The 25,606-nt window shown below is 41.6% G+C and overlaps 11 protein-coding genes across 14 annotated transcripts in view; 4 read left to right on the top strand and 7 right to left on the bottom strand.

The window, feature by feature from the left end:
* Positions 1-713: 713 nt before the first annotated feature.
* On the top strand, positions 714-3,828 carry LOC117565832 (cysteine sulfinic acid decarboxylase). Its single transcript, XM_034245140.2, has 3 exons — positions 714-1,712; positions 2,609-2,976; positions 3,044-3,828. Exons 1-3 carry the CDS (start codon positions 906-908, stop codon positions 3,639-3,641), a joined length of 1,773 nt encoding a protein of 590 aa, XP_034101031.2. The 5' UTR covers positions 714-905; the 3' UTR covers positions 3,642-3,828.
* Positions 3,293-8,147, bottom strand: LOC117563683 (DNA polymerase subunit gamma-1, mitochondrial). The gene is made up of 3 exons (XM_034242114.2): positions 6,045-8,147; positions 5,168-5,987; positions 3,293-5,109 (listed from the first exon to the last, which is right to left on the bottom strand). Exons 1-3 carry the CDS (start codon positions 7,999-8,001, stop codon positions 4,443-4,445), a joined length of 3,444 nt encoding a protein of 1,147 aa, XP_034098005.2. The 5' UTR covers positions 8,002-8,147; the 3' UTR covers positions 3,293-4,442.
* A 90-nt stretch (positions 8,148-8,237) lies between these two features.
* On the bottom strand, positions 8,238-10,131 carry LOC117565834 (actin-related protein 2/3 complex subunit 1A-B). Its single transcript, XM_034245144.2, has 3 exons — positions 10,043-10,131; positions 9,691-9,962; positions 8,238-9,624 (listed from the first exon to the last, which is right to left on the bottom strand). The coding sequence occupies exons 2-3, from the start codon at positions 9,761-9,763 to the stop codon at positions 8,564-8,566; spliced, it is 1,134 nt and encodes a 377-aa protein (XP_034101035.1). The 5' UTR covers positions 9,764-9,962; positions 10,043-10,131; the 3' UTR covers positions 8,238-8,563.
* Positions 10,132-10,162: 31 nt separating this feature from the next.
* On the top strand, positions 10,163-11,910 carry LOC117565833 (origin recognition complex subunit 5). 2 transcript variants are annotated; one of them, XM_034245141.2, is made up of 2 exons: positions 10,163-11,358; positions 11,626-11,910. In XM_034245141.2, exons 1-2 carry the CDS (start codon positions 10,276-10,278, stop codon positions 11,908-11,910), a joined length of 1,368 nt encoding a protein of 455 aa, XP_034101032.2. In that variant the 5' UTR covers positions 10,163-10,275. The 2 variants fall into 2 exon arrangements, with proteins under 2 accessions (XP_034101032.2, XP_034101033.2); XM_034245142.2 differs by lacking the exon at positions 11,626-11,910 and having other exon boundaries at positions 10,163-10,918; positions 10,974-11,158.
* Positions 11,894-15,068, bottom strand: LOC117565835 (DNA polymerase subunit gamma-2, mitochondrial). 3 transcript variants are annotated; one of them, XM_034245145.2, is made up of 2 exons: positions 14,369-15,068; positions 11,894-12,340 (listed from the first exon to the last, which is right to left on the bottom strand). In XM_034245145.2, exons 1-2 carry the CDS (start codon positions 15,066-15,068, stop codon positions 11,934-11,936), a joined length of 1,107 nt encoding a protein of 368 aa, XP_034101036.2. In that variant the 3' UTR covers positions 11,894-11,933. The 3 variants fall into 3 exon arrangements, with proteins under 3 accessions (XP_034101036.2, XP_034101037.2, XP_034101038.1); XM_034245146.2 differs by having other exon boundaries at positions 12,144-12,357; XM_034245147.2 differs by lacking the exon at positions 11,894-12,340 and adding an exon at positions 14,161-14,310.
* A 2-nt stretch (positions 15,069-15,070) lies between these two features.
* Positions 15,071-15,809, bottom strand: LOC117565839 (glutamyl-tRNA(Gln) amidotransferase subunit C, mitochondrial). Its single transcript, XM_034245151.2, has one exon. The coding sequence runs from the start codon at positions 15,533-15,535 to the stop codon at positions 15,071-15,073; it is 465 nt and encodes a 154-aa protein (XP_034101042.1). The 5' UTR covers positions 15,536-15,809.
* On the top strand, positions 15,804-16,837 carry LOC117565837 (DNA-directed RNA polymerase II subunit RPB3). Its single transcript, XM_034245148.2, has one exon. The coding sequence runs from the start codon at positions 15,929-15,931 to the stop codon at positions 16,754-16,756; it is 828 nt and encodes a 275-aa protein (XP_034101039.1). The 5' UTR covers positions 15,804-15,928; the 3' UTR covers positions 16,757-16,837.
* Positions 16,752-17,588, bottom strand: LOC117565838 (probable 28S ribosomal protein S23, mitochondrial). Its single transcript, XM_034245149.2, has 3 exons — positions 17,448-17,588; positions 17,232-17,393; positions 16,752-17,172 (listed from the first exon to the last, which is right to left on the bottom strand). Exons 1-3 carry the CDS (start codon positions 17,489-17,491, stop codon positions 16,806-16,808), a joined length of 573 nt encoding a protein of 190 aa, XP_034101040.1. The 5' UTR covers positions 17,492-17,588; the 3' UTR covers positions 16,752-16,805.
* Positions 17,589-18,139: 551 nt separating this feature from the next.
* The window catches only part of LOC117565742 (centaurin-gamma-1A), a 61,245-nt gene continuing 53,778 nt past the window's right edge, over positions 18,140-25,606 (top strand). The window contains exon 1 of the mRNA XM_052003277.1: positions 18,140-18,963. Coding sequence (XP_051859237.1) covers positions 18,528-18,963 — 436 coding nt within the window. The 5' untranslated portion in view covers positions 18,140-18,527. The remainder of the gene's footprint in view (positions 18,964-25,606) is intronic.
* Positions 22,389-23,323, bottom strand: LOC117565749 (uncharacterized). The gene is made up of 3 exons (XM_034244997.2): positions 23,197-23,323; positions 22,869-23,132; positions 22,389-22,793 (listed from the first exon to the last, which is right to left on the bottom strand). Exons 1-3 carry the CDS (start codon positions 23,236-23,238, stop codon positions 22,572-22,574), a joined length of 528 nt encoding a protein of 175 aa, XP_034100888.1. The 5' UTR covers positions 23,239-23,323; the 3' UTR covers positions 22,389-22,571.
* LOC117565748 (uncharacterized) lies at positions 24,384-25,294 on the bottom strand. The gene is made up of 2 exons (XM_034244995.2): positions 25,157-25,294; positions 24,384-25,097 (listed from the first exon to the last, which is right to left on the bottom strand). The coding sequence occupies exons 1-2, from the start codon at positions 25,233-25,235 to the stop codon at positions 24,430-24,432; spliced, it is 747 nt and encodes a 248-aa protein (XP_034100886.2). The 5' UTR covers positions 25,236-25,294; the 3' UTR covers positions 24,384-24,429.

Raw genomic sequence — 25,606 nt, 5'->3', positions numbered from 1 at the left:
CTTCTTTAACAATCCCCACAACCAAAACTGATTCGAAGTAATCGCTGATGAATCAACCTGAAATTCCCCGCGCTGTCGCAGCGCGTGTTGAACAAATGAAATTACGTTCAAATTTTAGAGAGTAAAGTAACTGTCTTTAAGCATTGGCTTGCTATGAAATACTCTACAAATTTCACAATAATTCTTTAATTTATGAATGTGTTTATTTCCCTCAATTAAATAAATATTTTCTAATTAATCTTAATTAGCCATTAACAGGAAAAACTCGCAATTCTATAGATATTTGATATGATTGGAAAGTAAAATAAAGTAAACAACAGAACACGCCCCTTTTACAATATATAGTATGCATACTTGAAGTTATCTTTAGCTTAAGATAAAAAAGCTGGTATTCATTAGCATTAATCTTGAGCCTGCAAAGAGCCTCTCACTCGATAATTATGATACTGCTAAGATGGGATGGGGATGCAGGTGTCGCTTAACTTTCCCATATGATTGAAATAATAATAAAAAAAAGAAAAAACAAACCAAACAAAAACAAAAACAAACTGCCGAGAACCGCTCGGGTTGGCGATCTTAATTCTCTCGTCATGGGAGAGCGTCGGCATTGTCTTTATGTAAGTCGCATTGCGTTTACTTTGAGGCAGAGGCGGAGAGATCGAGAAAGAGAGAGAGAGAGAGAGAGAACGGCAGCTTTTATAAAAGCGGCAAGAACCACAACAATTTGTTCAGTTCGGTTGTGAACTTCAGAATCAGAATCCGATTCAGAAACATTGTGCAACACATTGCCAGGATCAACAGTTATACAGAGGCAAGGCAGCAAGCAATCTGAGAGGAAATTCATTCAAGATCATTTTAGCATTCAGTTCAAGAGATCAGCCACAAGATTTAGTGGTGCCAACAAAATGCTGGCCAGTGAAACATTTCCCACCCATCACTTCAAGAAGTCTATATATAAGCCATACAATGCGAACGTTGATGATTTGGCAAGTGTGACCAAGACATTGGCCCTAAGCACGTCGTCATCGAGTGATGCAGCTGTGATCGATGGCGCAGCAGCAGCATCAATGCAACCGGCCGCAGTCGAGTTCGACACACCAGCCAAAATGTTGACCACCAACAGCAACAGCAACAATAATAATAATAATAATAACATCAGCATCAAGAACAACAACAATAACAACTGCAGTGCCAATGGTTTGTCCAGTTTTGTGGCCAGTCATCCAGCAGCTGAATTCGAAGGATTCATACGCGCCTGCGTTGATGAGATTATACAGCTGGCCGTGTTCCAGGGCACCAATCGCTCCTCCAAGGTGGTGGAATGGCATGAGCCCGCTGAGCTGCGTCAGCTCTTTGATTTCGAGCTGCGCGACAAGCCAGAGTCGCAGGACAAGCTGCGTAAGCTGCTTCGCGAAACCATACGCTTCTCGGTGAAGACAGGACATCCATATTTTATCAATCAGTTGTACTCGGGCGTCGATCCCTATGCCCTCATTGGCCAATGGCTAACGGATGCCCTCAATCCCAGTGTGTACACATATGAGGTGGCGCCAGTGTTTACACTCATGGAAGAGCAGGTGCTGGCCGAGATGCGACGCATTGTGGGCTTCCCGGACAACGGACATGGCGATGGCATCTTCTGCCCAGGCGGTTCGATAGCCAACGGTTATGCAATCAGCTGTGCACGCTACAAATATGCGCCCGAGTCCAAGGTAAGCACCATGCCGAGCGAAGGCCAAACCACTTGACGCTGCTGCTTTGGTTCATTTCTGTGCGCTAGTTTGTCTATCTGTCTGCCTGTGTGTCACTCTGTCTGTGTATGTGTGTGTTTTTTGCTGTTTGAAGCCAAACAAAGCGGAAGCACAATGCAAGCGACCTAGAGGCGAACTCGGATATCGTAACAGACAACTTGTTAGAGTACAGTCTTGTTCTCATTCACATTTGTGCGAGTAGTAACATGTTTCTTATAACTAATTATTAACTAATCTCAATTCCAAGGTAGTTCTTTGTGACGCTTACTTTTTTTGCGACACTACATGGCGTATACGTAATACCAATAATGACCAGTTTCAATCCATAATTAGTTTTTCTTAACTCTTGTATTTTGTGACGAATACTTAATGTGATACTTGACATATACGTAATGTGTTTTTTAGAGTTTCATCAATACTTAAAAATGGTTTATTTTTGCTGACTACATGGCGTATACGTATTTGAAAGTTTCATATTACTTTTATGACTTAAGCAACCATTGTAGATAATTATTCGTTTTCAACTTATTTTTCTCTGTACTTAGATGGGAATTTTATCGTACAGAGAATGACAATTTCAGCTCAATTCTTATACATATTTTTTATAAGTTTTTAAACTCAAATAATTATTAGATTTCTTCAATTTTTTTTTAAATTTTTTTATTTAAATTGGCGATAAATTCGTAATGCTCTTTTTTCTTATTTGTTGTAAAGGTTTACGAGCAGATATTTGTTTGCTTTTATATTATTTAATTATTATTATTTATCAGTTCCATATTAATTTACTAAGCAATTTAAGCGACTCTTTTGATTGATAGCACTTTAATTGTTATGCTGCATTGTCTTTAATTTCACAGAAAAACGGACTGTTTAATGCGAAGCCCTTGATAATTTTTACCTCAGAGGATGCGCATTACTCCGTGGAGAAGCTGGCCATGTTCATGGGCTTTGGCAGCGAGCATGTGCGCAAGATAGCCACCAATGAGTTGGGCAAGATGCGACTCAGCGATCTGGAGGCGCAGATTCAGTTGTGTCTGGAGAACAACTGGCAGCCACTGATGGTATCGGCCACAGCTGGCACCACAGTGCTGGGCGCCTTTGATGAGTTGGTGGGCATCTCGGAGCTGTGCCGCAAGCACAACATGTGGATGCATGTGGACGCTGCTTGGGGCGGTGGTGCACTCATGTCCAAGAAGTATCGCCAGTTGCTCAACGGAATTGAACTGTAAGTTGAAATGGAGAATAAACTGATTGCAAGACTTAAAATAATTTTAAATATTTCTATTGCTTAGCGCTGATTCGGTCACTTGGAATCCCCACAAGCTGCTGTCGGCGTCGCAGCAGTGCTCCACCTTCCTCACGCGTCACGCACAGATTCTCGGCCAATGTCACTCGACAAATGCCGCGTACTTGTTCCAGAAGGATAAGTTCTATGACACCTCCTTTGATACGGGCGACAAGCACATTCAGTGTGGTCGTCGTGCGGATGTTTTCAAGTTTTGGTTCATGTGGAAGGCCAAAGGTAGCGAAGGATTCACGGCGCATGTGGAGCAGGTCTTTAGCATGGCCGAGTTCTTTACCGCCAAGCTGCGTGAGCGTCCTGGTTTCGAGCTGGTCCTCGATCATCCGGAATGCACCAACATCACGTTTTGGTATGTGCCGCCCAGTCTCAGGCAAATGGAACGCAATCAGGAGTTCTACGACAAGCTGCATAAGGTGGCGCCCAAGATCAAGGAGGCGATGATTAAGAAGGGCTCGATGATGATCACATATCAGCCGCTGCGCAAGCTGCCCAACTTCTTCCGTCTGGTGCTGCAGAACTCCTGCCTCGATGAATCCGATATGCTCTATTTCCTCAACGAGATCGAAACCCTGGGACAAAAATTGTAGTGCTGCATCGCTGTTCGAAGGCGACTTTTTGATGTATTAAGAACATTCTTCTTAGGCATATGATGTACATAGCATACAATGGAATTGTAACCGGTATTAACTTATCGCGATCATCACAATACATCGTAATGCAAATTTAAGTATTTTAAGGTGATACAATAATAAATATTTAGATTGTATAGATTAATTAACCAGCTGTTTTATTGTTGAAGCAGGATATTTTATGCAATTCTTTCGTTCTGTTAAGTGGAAGATCACAGACTCTTTATTATAATTATATATAAAGATTATATTCCTTTCTTCAGTTGTAAAAAGACTTAGACTTAAAACCTCGAGGGTCTATTAAGTTTTTTGCATACCACCTCAAAGACTTCGATTGCGAATATTTGTTGACAATAGCCATACACTGCTATTATAAGCCAATTGGATTTCTTTATCATCAAATGAATTACCAAATTAATATAGTACTTTTCAATATTAAATATGACTACAAAGTATAAAAACAAAATTCATTGAAGTTAGGAAATATATTTCAAAACTTCAAATGCAATCATTTCCTGAAAATTTCAGAACAAATTATTTCAACTGCAACTGAAACGCTTCGAGAGAAAGCAAGATAATTAATCACACTCGTAAGCAGCATACAAAGTATTTCATTACAAAGTGCACTAACACTTTTAAATACTTATATACAATATATATATTGAAAACTTATAGTCTTTCACAATCGATTGAGTCCACATGTTTACATTTTAGCAATTAATTGTACCAAATCTTAACAAACAAATAACAAACTACTTCTCAGTTCTTCGTTTTATTTGACTCTTCTTTGAGCCACTCCCATTGACTGACATCAGAACCTCCTGCCTTCTCGATGGCCTCGCTTATGCTAAGACTCTGACCGGGCGCAATGCCGTAGCCAATTTTAAGGCCATGTGGATTTGAGGGCGTCTGACAGTCCATGGTGCACTCTTTGCGCAGTACGGTGTCCACTTCGACGGACGAGAAAAAGGCAACGGACATGGGCAGATCGGTGAGTCCAATGCGAGAGGCACAAAAGGAGCGTGTCAGCAAATTGGTAATGTGCATGGCCAGCGCGGCTTTCGGAGCTACATCATCCTTGACTAGATAGCGCAGTTCGTCGTGAAAACTCAAACAGAAACGCGCGTGAGGTCCGAGCAGCCAACGCATGCTCACCAACATCAAGTGCAGAAAGTCAACGGCACCACTTTGCACCACCCAATTGACACGAGTGGGCAGAAATCGTTGCTCCTGATCCTGCGACTCCAAGGCACGACTCAAGCGACAGCCGAGAAACGGCGTCTCGGGCTGCTTACGTGTGGCAATCTCCTCCAGCCGATTGAACATGGCACTCTCCGTGCCACCCTGCCAGTTTGGACGATGAAACACCTCGCCAATGGAACGTTGACGTTGCATTGCCAGGCGATTGGCCTCATAGCTGCTGTAGCTGTTGGAACAATACAGTGATTAATCTGTGAATAATATTGGGGTTTATGAATGCATACGCTCTGTCATCCAGTTCGTCGTGGAACTCTTCTCGCAGCCGATAGACACGTTTGCCCTTTGTGGCCGCAAACATCTTCATAGCCTTGGCCTTGGCTTCACTGGCGCTTAGCGAGGGATTGAATTGTTGCAGCAGCGTCTCGGCAAATTGTTGTCCAGCTCCATAGATGCGTGCATAGTTTATCACCTTAGCCTGATCACGAGAGATACCCACCACTTTGGCGGTGATGGAATGCATGTCGCTGCCATTGGCCTTGCTGCCGCTGAGGGTCATCCAACCCAAAGGCGTGGCACCATGCTCGCCATGCGCATAGGAATCACCCAGCACTGAGGCTATCCATAGCTCTTGAGAGTCCACGTCTGCACCGACGAGCTTATAACCTGGCGGGGCTTGAACCATGGCTCGCAACTCGGAGCCAATGCGATTAGCGCGTGAATTGGACGCTGTCATCCAGGTGGATTCCATAGCGCGACGCGTCAAGGTGCCAGCCACAACAACCTGCGGACAAATGGCGCCATAGGCAATGCGCTGAGCATGCGAAGCCAGTGCCGTAGGCAGCTCCTCTGGCTGCAGCCAAACAACCATTTGATTAAGAATACGATCACGATTATTGCGCCAGTAGGACATCATGCGAGCAATCTCAATGACCCGCGACGCCCCCTGGCAAGTGGGATCTCCACTACTCAACGCGTGCTCCGAGAACTTGTTGAGAAAATCCTTAGACAGCGGATTGCCCACCCGAAACGACGGTCCGTTCTTGTGGGGAAGCTTGAGGAAAAAGCAGATGTCGTCTAGCACCTGGTTACACCAGACTCCGGAGCCTGAAAATGAATAGTATTTACTTTATAAAGTTGAAGATGTCCCTAATCTCGACTTACCTTTGTAGTTTTCCTCAAGCCGTTGCTGACGTTGCGAGATTTTTTTGTAGTGTTGTCGCTTGCCCAGCTGCTCATCTATTTGTTGGGGCAGCATATCCATGGCCAGTTCGCTGTGTTCCTCCGAAGCAAATTGCCGAGCAAATTCTGGGATGGCACAGCGCTCAAGCAGCTGATCCATGGGCAGTTTAGTGTGCGCGGAGATTGAATCACTTCGAAATGGTACCAGAAATCCCCAGCCATGCTCCCGCTTGTAGTGGAGGGGATAGCCCTCCCAGCAAAGCGACAATAATTTAGGAGCAATCTGCATGCCAGTACTAATTTCACTGGCACCCGGCGTCCAAAGCTCTTCCTCCTCATTAGCCAGCGGCTCATCCTCGCTGTAAACTGAGGGAGGCTTGCGACATAATTTGCGATACCATTGCGGATAGCCGGGCAACAAGGGACGACGCGCTGGCAACAAGGCGCGTTGATCGTAGAGATGTTGAAACTTCTGTTGCAGCTGCCGTTGGTTTGTGCTGAGATCACGATGCTGCAACTCCACGCTGGGTAATGGCTTACGCTTGGGCGGCTGCTTTAGTTTGAGCGTCTGTATGCTCCAGTCCTCATCCCACAGCCAAAGATGCTGACGATATTCCTCATCATGGAGTAAGGCACAAGCTTCTTCTGCTCGACGACCCAAGTGATATTTGGCCTCAATACTGAGATCCTCATAGGTCAGCTGTGCATCACGGATATAGCGCTCCCAGTTGGAGTTTACGGGCAGATAGGCGGAACCCATTTCTAGCATGCCCGCCAAAGTAACAGGATGTGGAAAGCGTTCGGCGTAGAGTGGATAAAGCACGCGCAACACTCGATGTGTTGCCTCTACGTCACCAGCGCAGTAATTAACCAACGACTGGAAGTGCTGGCGCACCTGATCCAGCGAGCCCTCCACAAAGATGTTGCGCGGTTCCTTGGACAATTCGTCGCCACCGCAATACAAACGATGCACATCTACCAAACTGTTGAGCGAACTCTGCTCCAACCATTCGAGATCCTCCACAGCCGGCTCCTTTTTCGACTTGAGCATGGCACGCTGATAGCTAGTGACGCCGCTGACGCACATATGCAGCGACATGGTATCCACAAAGCGTGTGCCCGTATCCTCAATCAAATACTGCTCCCGCAATCGTGCTCTATCGTATGAGACATTGTGACCCACAATCAGAGACGGCTCATCGCGCCCCAGGGAAATGAGTTCGTCTAAACTGTAATGCGGTCGTTCGTTGTTATGATCCACATCGATGGGATCCATGGATTGTACATTTAGCCGATGCTTCGTTAGTCTGGGACTTACCCAACAATACCATCGTTTGGTACTGACAGCTGTGGCTAGTACTGGGGTGCTGCCCTCACGCACACACACTTCCACATCGAACACAAGGCCGTGCTCCAACGGTTTCTGCACTGGAGTCGCGCTCCCATCCGTTGGATCGTATGCTGTCCAGCCGGCATAGAAGGCCCAACGCTTGGGTTTCGCGGGCAGTTCATTGCAGGCCACAAGTGGATGCAGCAGCGCCTCGTAGGGCTGCACTTGTTCCTTGGCAATAGCATGGAAGTGCTGCTCAATGTTCGGACCGCGCAATTGCGGCAGCTTTAGCTGCACATCCGGCATGCACGATGTGCTTGCTACATCAATGCCGTGTCGCTTTAGTTCCGCATTGTACAGATTGGCAGCTGCCTTCTGCACATCGCTGTATTGTCGCAATGCCTGGGGAAAGATTTGTCTATGTAAATTCTGCGATATCATCTGCACTTTTACTAGATTTTCGGCATATTCCTCATCAGCTTGTTGCGCATGTTTGGGCTTTGGTTTTGGTTTGTTGTTTTTGCTGGGCAATTTGCGAAACACTTTAGTGCTGCTGCTAGCATAATGGTCGCGGCCAACTTTAGTAGCATAACAGCGTAACAGACGCATTGTTAGTCAGCAATTTCAGTCATAATTTTAAAATATTTACACACAAAACTCAGCGCGCAGCAAAAAGTAAACATTTATCGAGCTAGCCATAACTATCGATAAATGAGTACAAGTACAAATTAATTACATCATTAATCGATGCAAGTATTGATATCGATGCTCGTGCTCGCATCGATTAGCGATCAACTGATTTTTAAACTAGTCCCCCAAAACAAACCCCAAAAAGATAATTCAGATTCATCAAATAAAATAGTTTCACTTGTTGCAATTGATTAGACATATTAAAAACACATACACAGACTTTTGTGATGAAATGGGGGGAAGATAGAACATAATCTCCTTAGTTATTTGAATAAAAAATTAATATATATAAAAAGCTTTCATACGCGATACACAATTGGTTTAAGAGCGATTTTCGAAAACAATTTGGCAAAAATACTGTGCATCCCCCACTCCTGCCAGGCCTGCAACTCACAAAGTTTTGTTTTAAACAAATAACAAGAATTTGCCGGCTGACACAACAAGCGGATCCAACAAGCGAGACACACAACAGAAGTTACATTTAAATTTGCAGATTTCTCATGCCGCCATTGATGCCGCCCTGTTCCACATTCCAAATAACCAGCTGACCATCGACACCTGACGTGGACACCTTGCTGGCACTGTCCTTCTCACCAGCATACAGTCTCATGCTCGTAATGGCATTCTGATGTATAGAATCCACAGCTGTGTCCGTATTCTCCGTTCGCATATTGCGATCCATCGATTGAAAGATGCTCATAGCTGTTATGCCACTAGCCTCTCGTTTCTGTGACTTGTCCAGTTTGCCACTCAACACCAGCTTATTGTCCGAAGTCAAACTGTACAGCAGTGGAACACAACTGTAACCGGCGACGACCACTGAGGTGGGCGACACCCATTCGCAGGAGAGGAAGGGTAAATAGCCGGTGCGGCAGCGTATAACAGCGTTGCCATTGGTGGCGTCGGCAATGCTTACACAGCTGTCGTGGCCCACCCAGCACACTTTGTTGCCGTCGCTGGAAAAGCTCACATTGTTAATCCAGCCGCCGCCAGATGTGAGCGAGTTCCTAAACTCGGCCATCAACTGGCCCAGGGGCTTGCGATTGCCCCATGGCGTAGGTGATGGTGGTTCCTCAATGTCCTTGATGAAGGCAGAGAACACCCGCACCTTATAGTCCGTGGAGCCAGCCACGAGCAGCACATTATTGGGATGCCAGTCCAGCGAAGTTACCGTGGAGCGTATGGGCTTCTTAATGTGCTTGGAGACCCACCAATCGTTCTCGGATTCAAAGTAGCAGACCGATATTAGGCGAGCGCCCGAGCCGACGGCAAACTTATTCTCAGCCGGTGACCACTTAACGCAGGTGGCGGCGCGATTGATGCGCAACAGGACAAGCGTTGGCTTCCATTTGCCATCGTCGCCTTGGGTCCAAACATACGCATTGCGATCGGCGGCACAGCTAACGATGCGATTGGTGTTCTTGGCCCAATCGATGCCCATGACACGCAAGTCGTGTTGATTCAGCACATCGGTCAGTTTCCAGCTACTACCGTCGCGACGATAGATATGAATCTCATGGTTATTCGGTGATAAAGCGATTTCTGAGTCAACCAAAAATGAGTCACTCGATTAGCAAACAAATATAAAAGAGGTCATTTGTTACTCACGCGTGCGATCCTTGTTCCAGGCGTGGCACGTTATGGAAGCCAGCGAGGTACCAAAGGTATACTTTTCGGCCATAGCGCAAAATTGGGTTAAAAGGTATTAACTAAATGCTGCACAACTTTTAACCACACACGTTGAACAATTGGGCGTTGTTTTTGTGTTGTTTTTTCGAGGAGGCGTCGTTTTGTTTGATGAGTTGTTGGCTAGTTTTAATCGCGGACTCTGGGCCGTCTACACGATTAAGCTAGAGTTGAACGTCGTTGTTCCGCTTTACCTGCGTCAATTCACAAAAAGTAAAACACCAGAATTTTTTCAAGCGTTTCAGCAAACATGTAAAATGCAGAAATTAATCACCTTTGGTGGAGAAGCCAGCCTGTGTTGTGTAGCTGCAAACCGCGTCTTTGGGTCAGCGAGCAGTGTTGTGCAAGTCACTAAGCGACACCGGCTCGATAGGTTTTTTTTCGTGTATCCCTTCAAATAATCGATAGCGTGCCGGTTCGTTTGTTTCTTATACAGTGCAACCCCTGATTTTGCCGCGCAATACTTCCAGCTGCTACAGTCGTTTTCTTGTTGCCAAACATAAACAAATGGAGCAAATCTGTGCAGCGTTGGAGCCGCAATTTCCGTGTCGGGAAATAGCTATAACGACTTTGGGCGAACTTATTGGCGACTGTGAAGAGGCCTATCCACCTGTAATCTATGTTTTCGGCCACAGTGGGACAGGCAAAACAACATTAATTAACAGCTTCCTGAAACAATGCCAGAAGCAGCAAAAAGTACGCATTGCACAACTAAATGCCATAGAATGTTATACGACCAAGATCATGATAGAGAATGTGCTGGATTCGTTGGCGGTGCAACAGTCGCCGGCCGACAATATGCTGGAATTTGTGGAACAATTGCGTTGTTTACACACGGCAGAAACGCATGGCTTTCTTATTGCCATCGACAATGCGGAAAGATTGCGGGACATGGACGCGAATGTGCTTCCCGTGTTGATGCGACTACAGCAGATAACCAGTCTGAATGTGTGTGTGCTACTGCTCTCCCAGCTGCCCTTTGAGAAGTATTACAACAAGACGGGACTAAGTGAGATTATCACGCTTCACTTGGGCCAATATAACAAGGCGGAAACGTTGCGCATTCTCAGCACCGACTTTGATCAAGTGCGTCAGCAACTGCTACAGCAACAATCACAGGAGCAACAGCAGCAGCAACGACTGGACATTTGTGAGGCAGCCATGACGCCAGATTTTTATAATAATTATCTGAATCTGTTTCTTAGCGTCTTCTACAAGGCTTGCCGTGATGTGCCTGAATTACGTCTGACGGCACGCAAGTGTTTTGGCATCTACATGGAACCGGTTCTCGATGGCAGCGTGGAGTGCACGGATGTGTCGCGTCTCTGGCGACACATAGCTGGTCCATTGCGTGCGGCCCTCACACAGATCTATATGCGCATTGAGAAGCCGCTGCTGGGTGAGACCGTCATGGAGGATCAAAGTGTACGAAAGTTAGCGCAGTCATTAGAACTGCCCTACTATGGAAAATATCTACTGATTGCCGCCTTTCTCGCCAGTCACAACTCGGCCAAGCAGGATAAGCGACTCTTTGTAAAGCATCATGGCAAGCAGCGCAAGCGAATGCAGACAGTCAACGCCAGAGCCAAGGTAAATGATTCTCTTTTCTTAACTTAAAATATTTTAAAATAGGCACAAATCATTATCATTATTTTTAGGAAAAAGTAGTATCACGTTTTCTGCAACGATTATAATATTATATTATATTCTATTTTTGACTTTAATCATTATTACTTAACGACCAAAATAAGCCCTAAAAAAAAGTTTATTCTTATATTATGCATCATATATAATCATCGTTTTAGATGATGATTACACCATAATATAACTCACAATAAGTTCTCTTTCTCATCATAGAATGCCGAAAAGATGTCCACCACCCTGGGACCTAAATCCTTTAGCATTGATCGCCTATTAGCTATTTTCTATGCCATACTCGATGAGAAAGTGGGTCTCACTTGCAATCTGCTGTCACAGATCTCAACGCTGGTGCATTTGAAGCTGCTCAGCTTTGTCTCTGGCGAGCAAAATATTATGGATGGTTCCGCCAAGTTACAGTGTACCGTTGGACTCGAGTTTGTACTCTACATTGGCAAAGTCGTTGGCTTCAATGTGCGGCAATATCTCTGTGACTTTATGTAGCCAACAAGTTGAATTTAATTAATTTAAAAGCTTCTAAATATATTTAACAAATAGTCTGGTAAATCACTAATGTGTATCATCTCTGCCAGCTGCGTGTCACGGCTGCGCAATTGCATCAGTCCATTGGTAAGCGACTGTCGCTCATCTAACAGCAACACATATGGGACTCCTAGGTAATCGGATTGTTCCAGGCGTTGTGTCATTTCTTCTTTATTCTTGACCAAACTGTAGCCTTGATCATCAATAAAATGAAGACGTAGTCGGGCACTCTGTAAAACGTCCACCATGTGAACGCAAAGATCATGCAGTTCTGTTGAGGATTTCTCAGTCTTTTGCATTGCTACAATGCCACATTGATAAGGCGCCAGCACTCGATTTAGTAGCAGTGAACGCGACTCTCTGCCATGGTCGCAGCCGTCCAATAAAAGGGCTGCAAATATTGAGCATCTAATAATTATTATTTCATAGTACAGTACAGTACCATCTCAATAATTGCTACATTAAAGTCTGACGAATAAATATTTATCTAAATATTGATCAGCGTCAACAGCCTAGACGATATAGACATGTCCGCCTATCTGATCTCAGAGACTATAAGAGATGAAGCTACAATTCGTTTGTCGGGTTTATAAAATTGTATATTTTGAAAGTTATGTTATATTGTTATATCAAACACACTTGATTGTACCTCCCTCACTTTCACTAACGCGAATATCGTTCATTTTTGTGAAACTCATCTTTGAGAGTTGGGCTCTATTACGGTTACCTAAAAAGTGTATAGGGGTTGAGTTGAGTAAGCGAGATTTATTTATAGAAAACAAAGAGCGATCAGTTATTTGTGAGCTATAATCTTAACAGAAAATTTCATTTTAATCAAAACTTTTGGAATCGACAGACAAATATATCACGATGTTGGACGAACTCAATAGTGACTGTCAGTTAATTATAATCAAATATTTACAGCTTAACGATCAAATAGCGCTTTGTGAAGCCTCCAAAAGCCATTCAAATCGCTTGTATACAAATGTGATATTTTCCTGGGAGCATCAGCGTTGCTTCAAATTGGATGAATATAACATTGAGAGGTTTGAGGAGATGCCGAAGATGTTGGACATATTTCTCTCCAGCATTAGTGAAACCGTGCAGAAATTGATATTACAATGGGTTACACTGAAGTTTCTAAAACGATGGAAAAATTACACATTTCCCAGTATGAGAACACTGAAATATTTATTAGTTCCATCGTATGGTTCTAAACATGAAGCTGACGAAGCTTTACAAATAATGTCAAATCTATTTCCTGGGCTACTTCGTGTAACGCCTCATGGTGATTTTTACTGCGACCAACTGTCAAAATGGACTCAGTTGCGCGAACTGAATTTGGTCAATTGGTTCTCCAACTATAAAAGCCAAGTTAGTCCTATAGAGGTTACCCAGTGTAAAATGCTGGAAAAACTGCAGCTGAATCATTATTTTCGTTGGCCTGGAATTTATGATCAAATCATGGCGTTGCCCAAGCTATACAAACTTTCGATCATCCTAACTAATCATCATGCTCTCCACGAAGACATTGCAGTTGAGCTGCTGGAGAATCGTGGCAATGATGTTTATAAGATGACCCTTAGTGACATAAATAATCTATATTACATTTCCAGGCTGCGCAAGGCGAGCAACTTGCGCCATTTGACCCTGGCAAGAGTTCATTTCTCCATTAAAAAAATGTGTAAGCTGATTGCCAATTTAAAGCAGCTGGAGCGATTGGATTTCATAGACTTTCATAGCTGGCTTAATGAGAAGGAACTTTGGCGAATTGTTGCCAAATGCCCATCGCTAAAAATTCTAAATATATCGGGTATGAAATTATGCGAGAATTTTTTTGAACTTGATCGGAGTGCAATGGAGAAGACACTGAACAATCGTTTGCAGCCTGTAATATTGAATTGTTATAACACTTACAAAAATGAACAGTTGATGCGTCAGTATTTCAAGCATCCACAACTGAAGCTATCTTTTAAGCCTTCAACTTGGAGATTCATCGATTGGAATGAATCGAATGGAATGATACAACTGTATTTTAAGCCTTTGCTGGCATCTTAAAATCACGAATGTTAGTGTCTTTTTGAAACTATTTTAGTGTTAACTTTTGGGTTATTATGTTTTAATAAAATCATAATGACTATATTAATTATGGTGCAGATAAACCCATAACTTAAATTTAATCCTTTAGACTTGTTCATAAAGAACCTGCGATTGTTATTAATAATTTTTATTGTATTTACTAAAACGTAATGATTAAATATTTGCAGTCTGCGATTCTTGGTAATAAGAAATCGTTCAATTATATTCCTGTTTGACTAACGATAATCGAGTTTGAGAAATGTCACAGTAATTCCATTACACCTAATCAAAAACCTAATCCTTTATAAATTATACATAAAGATAGATTAAATTGGTTTACCACAGGTGGCTGGTTCCAGTTCGATGACAGAGCGGATCACCATTGGCAGCTGCATTTTGGTAGTGCGTGCATCGGGTAATTCAAAATCGTTTCCAGCGGGTAGCGGCACCAAACTGAGTTGTTCCACAGTCACTTCGCCTGCTTCCCCGAAGCCAGCTTTAATATCAATGGCCTGACAATACTCTAGGTCTGCATGACAATCGTAGGGCACGATGGCATAACGACTGGGATTTGAGGAGTAGCGCATCCACCAGATTTTGCTTTCGCGCTGCAGATTATAAAAGTGCTCCAGGCCCCGGTGCGGCTCCACAAAGAAGTCTGTAATTAGTTGTGTGACGTTGCTTTGATGCTGAAAGATTGTATTTGATTTTGAGTTAGATGGCATGCTGTTTTGATGCTTTAGCACTGTGGGACATTTCGCTCTGCTGGGATACAATTGCCGAAGCTGTTGAAACTGTTCTCGAAATTGCTTGGAATGGGTAAAGGAGAAACGAGACTGATCAATCATTTCTGTAGTGTGTTCAATGTGGCCAAAGTTAACAGCCAGCTGTCGCATGCTTAGCCAATGGTGTTGCAGCTGATTGGCATAAACAGTGCCATGATGCAGCAGTTCCAAACTGGGAGTCTTTCCATTCTCTGTGCTGCGCCAGAAGCCAACAGTTTGCATAGCTTTGAGGCAGCGGCTGAGACGTGTCGACATTACTATTGTTCCAGCGGTATGTTGCCCGGCGGCGACACGTAGTAATCCTCGTCTGTCACCTTGGCAATTTTTAGCAACTGTTCTCGGCAATTTCCTTCACTCACTTCGTCGTTGCGTAACTGCAACTGTTGCGTCTCCAGCACCGTGTACAACGGACGCACGCCTTGAGTGTTGATATGCGCAATCTTGTCCGCAAATTGGATGCTGCTCTTGAGCGTAAGCAGTGCCTGTTCACTGTCCAGATCCACTAAAGATAAACGCTCTAACAGTTGAATAGTTTTACTGTCGATTTCAAGTTCGTTGTCGCTGGTGTCTGGAAATGCCGTTGGAACCGGCGACTGTGGCACTTTTGTGGTATGATTTAGTTTCGTAAAATCAATTTGCTTTTGATTAATAGACGTTGATGTTTTAATAATATTTTCAGCTGCAATTTTGCAATAAAAACGCGTAAAAACAATTCGCAACATTTTGGACAATTTTGCAGTATTGCAAAGCGTTAATATCCGAGAGCAAAAGCATAGCGTTATTAATCGACTTTTTGAAAGGTTCGCGATAAAATCGATTACTTTAGATAAATTAAAACTACGTTTTTTTTTAATACTACTGGTTGCAGCTTTGTGCTAATCGTTCAGATTTTGATTATATTCTCTATTGTAATTTTAAATAGTAATTCACAAAATTGCCACACTTTGGAAAAATTTAGTGTTGTAAGGCTCTTTAAATCCATAATACTATTAATCGTCTGAAATTCAGTTTCTGATAAGTTTGCATGCAGTCGATAACTATTAGAAAATCAACTCTACCCGGTTTACAGCATTTTAGCGCTGTTTTGTGTTTATTTTGGTTAATTTCTAATAAAAATGCCGTATGCAAATCAACCGTCTGTGCAAATCAACGAGCTGACTGACGACAATGTCAAGTTTGTGCTTGAGGATACCGAACTGAGTGTAGCGAACAGTTTGCGCCGCGTTTTCATTGCCGAGACACCAACACTGGCCATCGACTGGGTACAACTTGAGGCCAACTCAACTGTGTTGTCCGACGAGTTCCTCGCTCATCGCATTGGCCTCATTCCCCTCATATCCGATGATGTGGTCGAGCGGTTGCAGTACACTCGTGATTGCATCTGCCTGGACTTTTGCCCAGAGTGCAGTGTGGAATTTACTCTGGATGTTAAATGTAATGAGGAGCAAACACGTCATGTAACCACCGCCGATTTGAAGTCCAGCAATGCCAAAGTGCTGCCTGTAACGTCACGTAACCAAGGCGAGGAAGACAACGAGTACGGCGAGAGTACGGACGAAATTCTCATTATAAAACTGCGCAAGGGACAAGAGCTTAAGCTGCGCGCTTATGCTAAAAAGGGCTTTGGCAAGGAGCACGCCAAGTGGAATCCCACAGCGGGTGTTTGCTTTGAATACGATCCCGATAACTCTATGCGTCATACGCTCTTTCCCAAGCCCGATGAATGGCCCAAGAGCGAGCACACTGAACTGGAGGATGATCAATTTGAGGCGCCATATAATTGGGAAGCAAAGGCCAACAAGTTCTTTTTCAATGTGGAGTCATCAGGAGCATTGAAACCCGAAAATATTGTCATAATGGGTGTCCAGGTGCTGAAGAATAAACTTTCCAATCTACAGACACAACTCAGTCACGAGTCGCAAAACGATGCGTTGGCGGTTTAACAACAGCACATTAGAAATGTATATTAAGTTCACCATAGAAATCACAAGTCTAATCTTTGAATAAACTGTCTATGTTAATGCCTACGCCTTCCTTTTTCGCTTTGCCGGGAGTTGAAGTTGGAGTCGTTGTCTGCTGCTCCTCTGCTTGCTGGAAATCATTGAGCAACGAGCTCTTGTTGGTCTCCAGCTCATCACTAGGTAATGTTCCCAAATTATCGTCTGCTCTCTCTTCAGAACGCAGTTGTTGTCGTTGCTCGGCCAGCAAATCGAGTGTTGTTTCATAGATACGTTGCTCATCCAGCGCACCCTGTGATCTTAGATTCTCGTAGAGCTGCACAAACTGCTGAGATTGCGTGTTGCGCCTGTGATCCGTTAATGAAATGGTTTCGTTGGGTCTGTTTTGCTTATGAAGTTTTCTATATGCAAAATGGATTTTGATTAGTTGCACATAAGCAGGAAAGCGTGATTAACTTACGCTCGCACTACATCCTCTGCGTAGAAAATCCTGCGTATGGGCAAATTGGATGCTGGGCGGTCATAACGCGGCTCCAGTTTGGGCGGAAATGCTGCATATACATCATACCAAATGGGTTTGTCCTCCGCTTTCATTGCGCCTCCTCGCAACAGACCCTGAATTCTGTGAAAGCAGGGAAGTAGTAGGTGGGGTGCATTGCTCAGGGCTTCAACTCACCTGGTGAAGATGGTACCAATCTTTTCGAGCCTGCTTTGTGCCATAGTTATGATATTTTAATTGATATTTGCTTTTAATTTATTATTATTACGACATGCGCTGCGGCAAACACAAAGTACTCGATACTTTTAAACAACATTGGTATTTTGAGTAGATTTTGTTAGTGGTGAAATTTTGTGCATGTCGAAACTAAAATGTTAAAATTGAAAATAAATAATTAATTACTTTTTAATAAACGAATTAAACAAATTTTATTTTACTAAAAATTAGGTTAGTAGGTGGAGGATAATTTTTTTTTTATATTTTGGAATATATATATTTTTAATTTGTATAATATACATTTTTTGGTATGTAAATTCTGAAAAGAACGTTAAGTGCTGTTTTGCAATTTTTGAGCTTTTAAAATGGTAGTATAGTTTCATCTTCATAACATAATACCGTTATTAGTTTTTCGATCTCGAATTTATCTGAAAATAATTATTTTTATGGAAATCTGATCAGTGAGATGTTGTTTTTTTTGGTAGCGGTTTAAACCAACTTTTTTAAATGCTTGCAATCTCGATGGAAGTGTAACCATATGCAATTATCGAGTTTTCTGTACTTTTGGTATATGTCATTGGCGTTAAATGGTATATTTTAGAAACATAGCTTATGGTCACACTCCGACACAGGTGTAAATATAAAACTGCTTCAAGTACCGAGCTGCTCGTCGCTCTTTAAGACAACAAAAACAAGAATTCATCGAAAAGAATGCGATTTAAAATTTGTGATTTATATGTGGAACAAGTGTAAAGTTTACAGTATTCGTTGCATAAACTCGTCACTGTTGTTATTAATAATGATTGCTTTATGGCAAATATGTTGTTCCACAGTGTCATCGGTCTGACAGAAAATTGTGCCATTGCGAGTGCGTGTACGTGCAAGTGTGTGTGTATGCGTATGTGTGTGCGCGTTTAGTTTACGTTTTTTTTTGTTGGGCTCTATCGGCATCTCAAGCAAAAGCAAAAGTAAAAGCAATCAAGCAATTTAAGTTAATTAAAAACGTTAGCTAAGTTTCGAGTGCTCGCCAACGCACTTAAAATGAGTAATTATCATCCGCACGCGTCGATGTCCCATCTCCAGCAATTGCAACACCAACAACAACTTCAAAATCAGCTTCAGAATCATCATCACCATCATCTGCCGTCGCATTTACAGTTGACAGCAACGCCGACGCCTCCCCAGCACCAGCAGCAGCAGCAGCAGCGTCAGAATCATACGCCCACAACCACCCAAGCTCAGTTGACGTCGACGTCGACTGCGGGCGCTGCTGCTGCTGCGTCGACTGGGAATTCGATTTTGGTAGCGCAGCCGCCCCAGCCGCTGATAAGCAATTCGCTGGCCATACGCCAGGAGATACAGCGCTTTGAAAGCGTCCATCCATCGATTTATGCTATTTACGATTTAATCGATTTGCTGCCGCTGCCGGACGCCCAGATTGCTCAACAGATACGCGATCACGTCGTTTGCATTGAAGGTGAGTGCGAGTGTGTTTTTGTGTGCGTGTGCCATAAACAGAGACAGCAAAGAATTAAAGCAAGAGTGAGAGAGTGCGAACGAAAAGTGCATACAATGTGTGTGTGTGCGCACAATGTTATTGTTATTGTGCATTGTGGTTTGCTTTTGTTACCTACATTTGTGTACCTACGTATATGTGTGCGCTGATTTCCTTTGTGTATGAGTAATTTGAGTGTGTGCTTTATGCTAATCTATGACCAAAAATCTAACCCTTGCCCAGGCAGAAGGCTATTGAAAGTGTTGCCTCTTGTTTCTTGCCGTTATTCGCTAGCAGTTGTTGCTTGGTCCCTAAAAAGAAAGAGCTTCATTTTTGTATAAAACAAGCTTTTCGTCTCTGCGGCTGTGTGCGTTTATGTTTGTGTACGGCATGCGTATATGTATGTGTGCAGCATGAAATTTGATGCTCTCGCTGCTTCTTCCTCTTCTTCGTGGTAGCAAGGCAAAAGCAAAAAACCAAAAGCCGAAACCGTTCACAAAAACAAAAAAAAAAAAGAAGAAATAAAGAAAAACCGGTTCTAAATGGTTTATTAGAAAATCTGTCGACAACAACTACAACAACGCCAAAATGTAAACAAAAATTGTCAGTCTGCCTTTTGTTGTTGTAGTTCGTGTTGTTCAACATGATTTTTGTGTGCTTATCGACAAACCAGATACCCCAAAGCAACAGATACAGCAACAACAATAACAAGAATAAGAGCAATAAATATGATATAAACCGTTTTAGTTTTGCACGCGACTTTCTTATTGGCATTGAAACTAATCGATGGCAACGAAGGAAAGAAACGATGATGGATCGATTCGCGCAATTCGTGTTCCAATTGCCATTTTAATAATCAAAAGTTTTTGGTGCTACGTGGTCAATAGGGTCAAATAACTGTGCATGGCAGAATAGTAAATACACAGACACACATAAACATATTCATACATGATGAAGCAACTGGGGAATGCCTTGAAAATTGAACGATACTTAGACGATTTGAATAAGAAATGGTTGCTAAGAATTGATTCGATTAACCTTAGAATTTCAGTATTCTATTCTCAATAAAATATGTATTCTTACCCAGGTCAACTTGAAATTTAAATTCCAATTCAAATTCAGGTGCAAATGTTACTTAACTAAATATTAGATTTTTTGTTTTTAAAGGGTTGATGTGGAACACAAAATAATTGGAAGACATCTCATATGTTAAGCTCATTTTTGACGGTTAGTTACCGTAATAAAATCCAAATATTTTCGCATTTCATTTTGTGCCAAACTTACCTTTAGGTATGAAAAAAAAAATGCTTTAAAAGTCACAAAAATAGAATTAGTTAAGTTCTATGACCTTCAGCACACAATGACAAAAGAAATCGTTTCACATTATGGCAGATGATATCAGCATATGAATAGCATCATTATAGATTAATGGACGACACACACCTCAACAATCTATTTGTAAATTTGTTTGTCTTTCAGTTTATTGTAAAAGCCACCAAAGAGCCTAGCTACTATACACAAATAAAAACAATGCCCAAGGCGGTAGCCAGAAACAAATTTCCTCTCTTATCTACCCCCATCAAAATAAGTACTTTTGCAATTAGCCGCCATAGACTGTGTTTACTCTACCCTAAACATTGAAAGGTAACACGAATAGGGTAAAAACCTATCGGACGATTTATAAAACATTTGTAAAACCTGAAAGCATTAAATATTCATAGCTAGTTTACTTATAAGTATTACTACAATATAATTAATGTGTGCAATACTGACGAATTGGTTTGTCAACCTACGCAGCAATTCCGCTAGTTATCAAATGTATTGAAGTTTATATAATTATTTATTTATTTTTTTTAAGAAACTTGACTTATTTGAAGACGATTTTGTTTACTTGAAATTGAAAATAAATGTGTGGAATTTCTTAGCTATTAGCTTTCATTAAAAACGTATATTATTCGGTTCGACAATGCAAAGCTTTATTGAAGAAATACAAATAATAAAAAATTAGCATTTCATTATCATATTCATCGACTAAGTGCCGCAAGTATTTAATTCTATAGAATTTGCAAAATATCTCGAGCACTTATATTTATGTATAATACGGGATCATACATATTATGTACAGAATCAGAGTATTTGTAAATTTGATTTTGAAAACTAGTTAACATTATTAATTTAAAACTGTTCATAGAATGGTTGAAATAATTCGAGTTTTTATGAATCTACTAAAGCTTCATGTGCTTAATTCGTTTAATTTCGGAAAGAGGTCTTGGCAATATAATAATTGACTTTAATTAGTAAAAAAATATATTATAACCGATGTTTTATTAAATGGAATTCATAAAATAATAATTATGAATGACTGTTTGATAGAACATTTTAAGTTCGGGGTGCTGATATTCGCTTGTTGGGACTGTCTGTTGAAAATGTTGTTAATTTTATTGGCAATCTCTGTTTGTTGTTTGTTGTCTTTATGGCTGACTTTATTTGTGTCTCTTTTTTAATTGTACAATAATATTGATAAAATGTATTTTAAACAAATTAACCGAGATTCCAGTGGATGTCATTCGCATAGTTGTTTTTGTTTTTTGTGTTTTTGGAGTGGAGTCGGGCATTCGGAAGTGGCAATTGTTGAGGCGACACGCTCGAATGCGCAGCATGCGATGTGGCATCAACTGTGAGCTCGGAAGGAGCTGGAGGGGCTTGGGGGCAAATGCGTTGATTTCAAATATCAGCGACCGGCGACAACAACACAACATGTGTGCCGCAGCCGCACCAGCATCGACGTAGACAGCGAGTTAGGCATGCGTGTCCGCCGTCTGGTGCCCCTCCCCAGCTCCCCAGCTCACTTCCCATCCCCACCCTTTTCTGACTATTTGCCCATTTTATTTTTAACACAAATTGCATTAAAAATACCTTGCACTTTGCTTAGCTTAGCTATTTTTATAGAAATTGCACAACTTTGTTATTGCAAATTTTTGACCCAGCTCGACAAAAAATAAAAGAAAAGATAAATTGGAATTACAATAAACGAAAAGAAATGAAACAAAAAAAAAACTGAAAAGAATTTGCCTTGTGCGCAATTAAGTCACAAATGTGCCCAAATTGAATTTGTTGAATGCTTTTGATGATGATTCACAAATCGTGACAGTTGACAGCTATAGAAATTTATCGTCATTTTTTTTTGTTTGCTGTTTATTTCTCATTCTCCCCCCTCTTAGTTTGCCATGAATGGAAACTGTGATAAACGTGTGGGAGGCCGAAGAGTATCATTTCCGCAGTTTCTAGTGTAAACCATACTTACATATACGAATATATCGTTGAACGACACGCTAATGATATAATCGGAATTTTCTACAGTTTGAGTATTGTTCAGATTGAGGTGTTAATAGCATAAGCGGGATAAATAATTGAGATAATTGATAGTTTATACAAATTAAGTTATAATCGCAAGCTTGCTTTCATTTCGGTTACAGTTTTAAAAGCATTGAATGCTAATCGAACTTTCTATCGGTGTGGCTTGTTATCGATATGTTCTCAGCTCCATTAAGCACTTAGAACACATAATTTGGAATGAAATTTTAAACTATTTATTGGTGTCGTCTTACATTGGCTTGTGCGAAGTAATCATCGATGCCGTTCTCGACAACTTTGCCGCTGATTCTGGCCATTTTAAAGAAGTAGGTGGACACATCACGAATGTAACTTTTTGTTATCTCCTGCAGCTTGACATCAGTCAGCAACACCTGATACTCAGCATTGCTAAGTCCCGTTTCCTCCGGTTTGTTAAGCAATAGCGGCGATTTACTAAACTGTAAATGAGATACAAATATAGATATTAACATAGTGCTAACTCCAAATATGTTTGGTAGAGATCAAGTAATTACCTGCTCGAATATGTTGAGCCACATGGCATTCTTCTTGTCGAGATCCGGCTCTGCAATCGCCTCATTTAAACGCGTCACATAGACCTCAATGTCACGGGCACGTTTCGTAGTTGGAGCAAGTTTCGCTCGCACGCCGCTAAAGTAGGCGATTTGTGCCCGGAATAGAGAATTCAGCAAATTGATCGTCTCAGCTTGTGCCTCCTGCTCCAGCTGATGTTGTGCTGCTGCCGAAACTGCTTCACGTGTGGGTGCTGCCAACAGGCACTGTGAAAATGTATATTTTTCTTTAATTCCGAATATAGTCGAGATGCTCTTGACGGTAACTCACCTGAGCACAGAGTAAAATGAATGGAAAATATTTAAACAACATGTTTTTCAGAAATTTGTAAAGTACGTCTTTAGCAATCGATTGATAATTTGAAACTGACTTGACACTAGGAATCTGATCTTATGACTGTCGAATGTTTGCAGCAGGCTTATCAGCTCTATGAGGCTTTTACTCAGCAAACATGGAAGTGTTTTGAACAGCCAGACAAATACCCCGTACTTTCCTGAACAGATCTATACAGCAAATAATATGTTAAATGAAATACCCCTCTGCATACCCCTCATATAGGGTAAAGCGTATACAAAAAAAAAAAAAAAAAAAATAAAAACACCTTATCAATTTCTTCTCGCATTGAGTTTTATTCATGTTAATATTAATAATGTGATCTCATGATATTGTGGTTTGAAATTGCGTCGTAGCCTCAAATTATTAGTTTAATTATTATGATTTTCGGCACGTTTCTAAAATGCTACCCCTCAGACAGCGTCAAGTCGAGGTCAATCGCAACCAATAGGTTGTCTGGGTTTCGCCCTATCTGATAAGGTGATGTGATTCTATCGAAATTGTATTCTGATTGGACTGAAATCTTATTGGCAGCTAAATCAGAGGCTGTACAAAAGTATGCAACATATATGCAGGTTGCTCAAAGGGGATGTGTGCTGTTTGCTTTGACACATTAGAATATTATAAATATGAAACACTTATTTAGTTAAATTCATTTTTTTAATATTATACTGATAAAGTTTATCAAAAGCTTTAGTTGTAGACCAACTATTAAAAATACGCAACCATTTGCCAGTATATAGACATTCTAAAAATCATTGCATACTTTTAGGCTACCTTCAATAGTTTGTATGTGTAAGACAATAAAATATTATGGTGCATACTTTTAGGATTAACGATCTACATTTTTAGCGTATATAAATATTCCTAGTTCTTAGGGTTTATAATTATGAATGAAACTGCATTTCCCGACAATGCCATATTAATAAATAAAAAGTTGATACAATGAGTTATTGGCGTTTACAGTCACGTTCTATAAACGATTATATTTCGCTAATAGTGTGTTAAAAGTCCCGAACTTTAAGCTAATCTGGGTGATTAGATTAAGCCACTTTATGATTGCTTTCTGCACATGTGTTTTATGGCCACACTAAGTGGTATTTTTGAGTGATAGGCAGGTAAAATAGAGTAATATTTCGCAGTTATTATTAATGTCACAGGTGTAAAAATCTAATTGCTGCCACCTCCAGTAATGAGACCCAACAGATCGCTGAGTGAACGATCTCCAATTAATTCATTGCAAATGGGCGTCACTGTGCTATCAATCCAATCGGCGATCAGTTCAGTATTTTCATTGATTGTCAGATCGATGAACTCCTCGACAATCTGGTTAAGTTTGCGATTCATGATGCGATATTTCGAAAGATTTTCAATGTTCGACACCACGTTGTCCACAGAAATGTTCACCTGAAGGTCCCTGATGCGGAAATTGTTGTTGCTTCCCACAATACCCGTTGAGTATCTGACCTGTCCGGTGATCCTAAGATTCTCCAAGGCCAGGAATGCGCCACCATCGCGTGCCAAATGATAACCAGCGCCGACATCAGCCTTGTACTGTGTGCTGACGTTCAGGCTGGCAAAGACAAACTCGTACCTGATGCGGCTGAACAGGAGACTGTACTCCATGGACTTAATTTCGAATTCGTTGAGTCCTCTTACAACAATATCATCAAATTCGCCATTTGCGAAAACCTCGCCAGTCGCATAATTCATGTCCTTGTGGGAAATCTCAAGAGGAGCAAGACTAGGAATGCCATATTCTGGCCAGCCATCGGCCATTTGCACTTTGAGGTCTTCCAGAGTATCAACAATAATGCTGCTTACAGAACGCTGTTGAGCTGCAAAAGCACTTGCAATTACATCCGGGTTTTCTATATAATATTGTGTATTCACTTACCATCCAGACTTTCGGCCACTTCAGCTCCTTGACAAGCAGCAAGGGCTGCGATAATCACGAGTAGCGACAGGAACTTCATTTCTAGTGTTTGCTGCTGATAGTATTACCTTGAAGCACAAAGCAAGACTGCACACTTGTGAGTCCAGTCCATAGCTCTTATATAGCCCAGATAAACTATAAAAATTATATATACACGGTTGTCACATATTTCTTTATGCGATTATTGACAATCAGCTGATAAATAATAACTGCTTAAGATTAGCAGAACGTTTATAGATTCAACCCTGCAAGGAACCAGCAAAAACAGCAGGGGGCCAAAGCTTCAAAGCTTTTAAAGCTCTCAAAGCTCAAACAGTGGAACATCGCTAAGAGGGTCGAATAGCCCAACAACTTCATATAGTCAAACGCAAATCCTTAATTTAGCTTAATTTGGCTAAATAATCTAAACAA

The sequence above is a fragment of the Drosophila albomicans genome, chromosome 2L, assembly GCF_009650485.2.
Source record: "Drosophila albomicans strain 15112-1751.03 chromosome 2L, ASM965048v2, whole genome shotgun sequence".
Lineage (NCBI taxonomy): Eukaryota > Metazoa > Arthropoda > Insecta > Diptera > Drosophilidae > Drosophila > Drosophila albomicans.
This window is presented reverse-complemented; position numbering and strand designations above follow the sequence as displayed.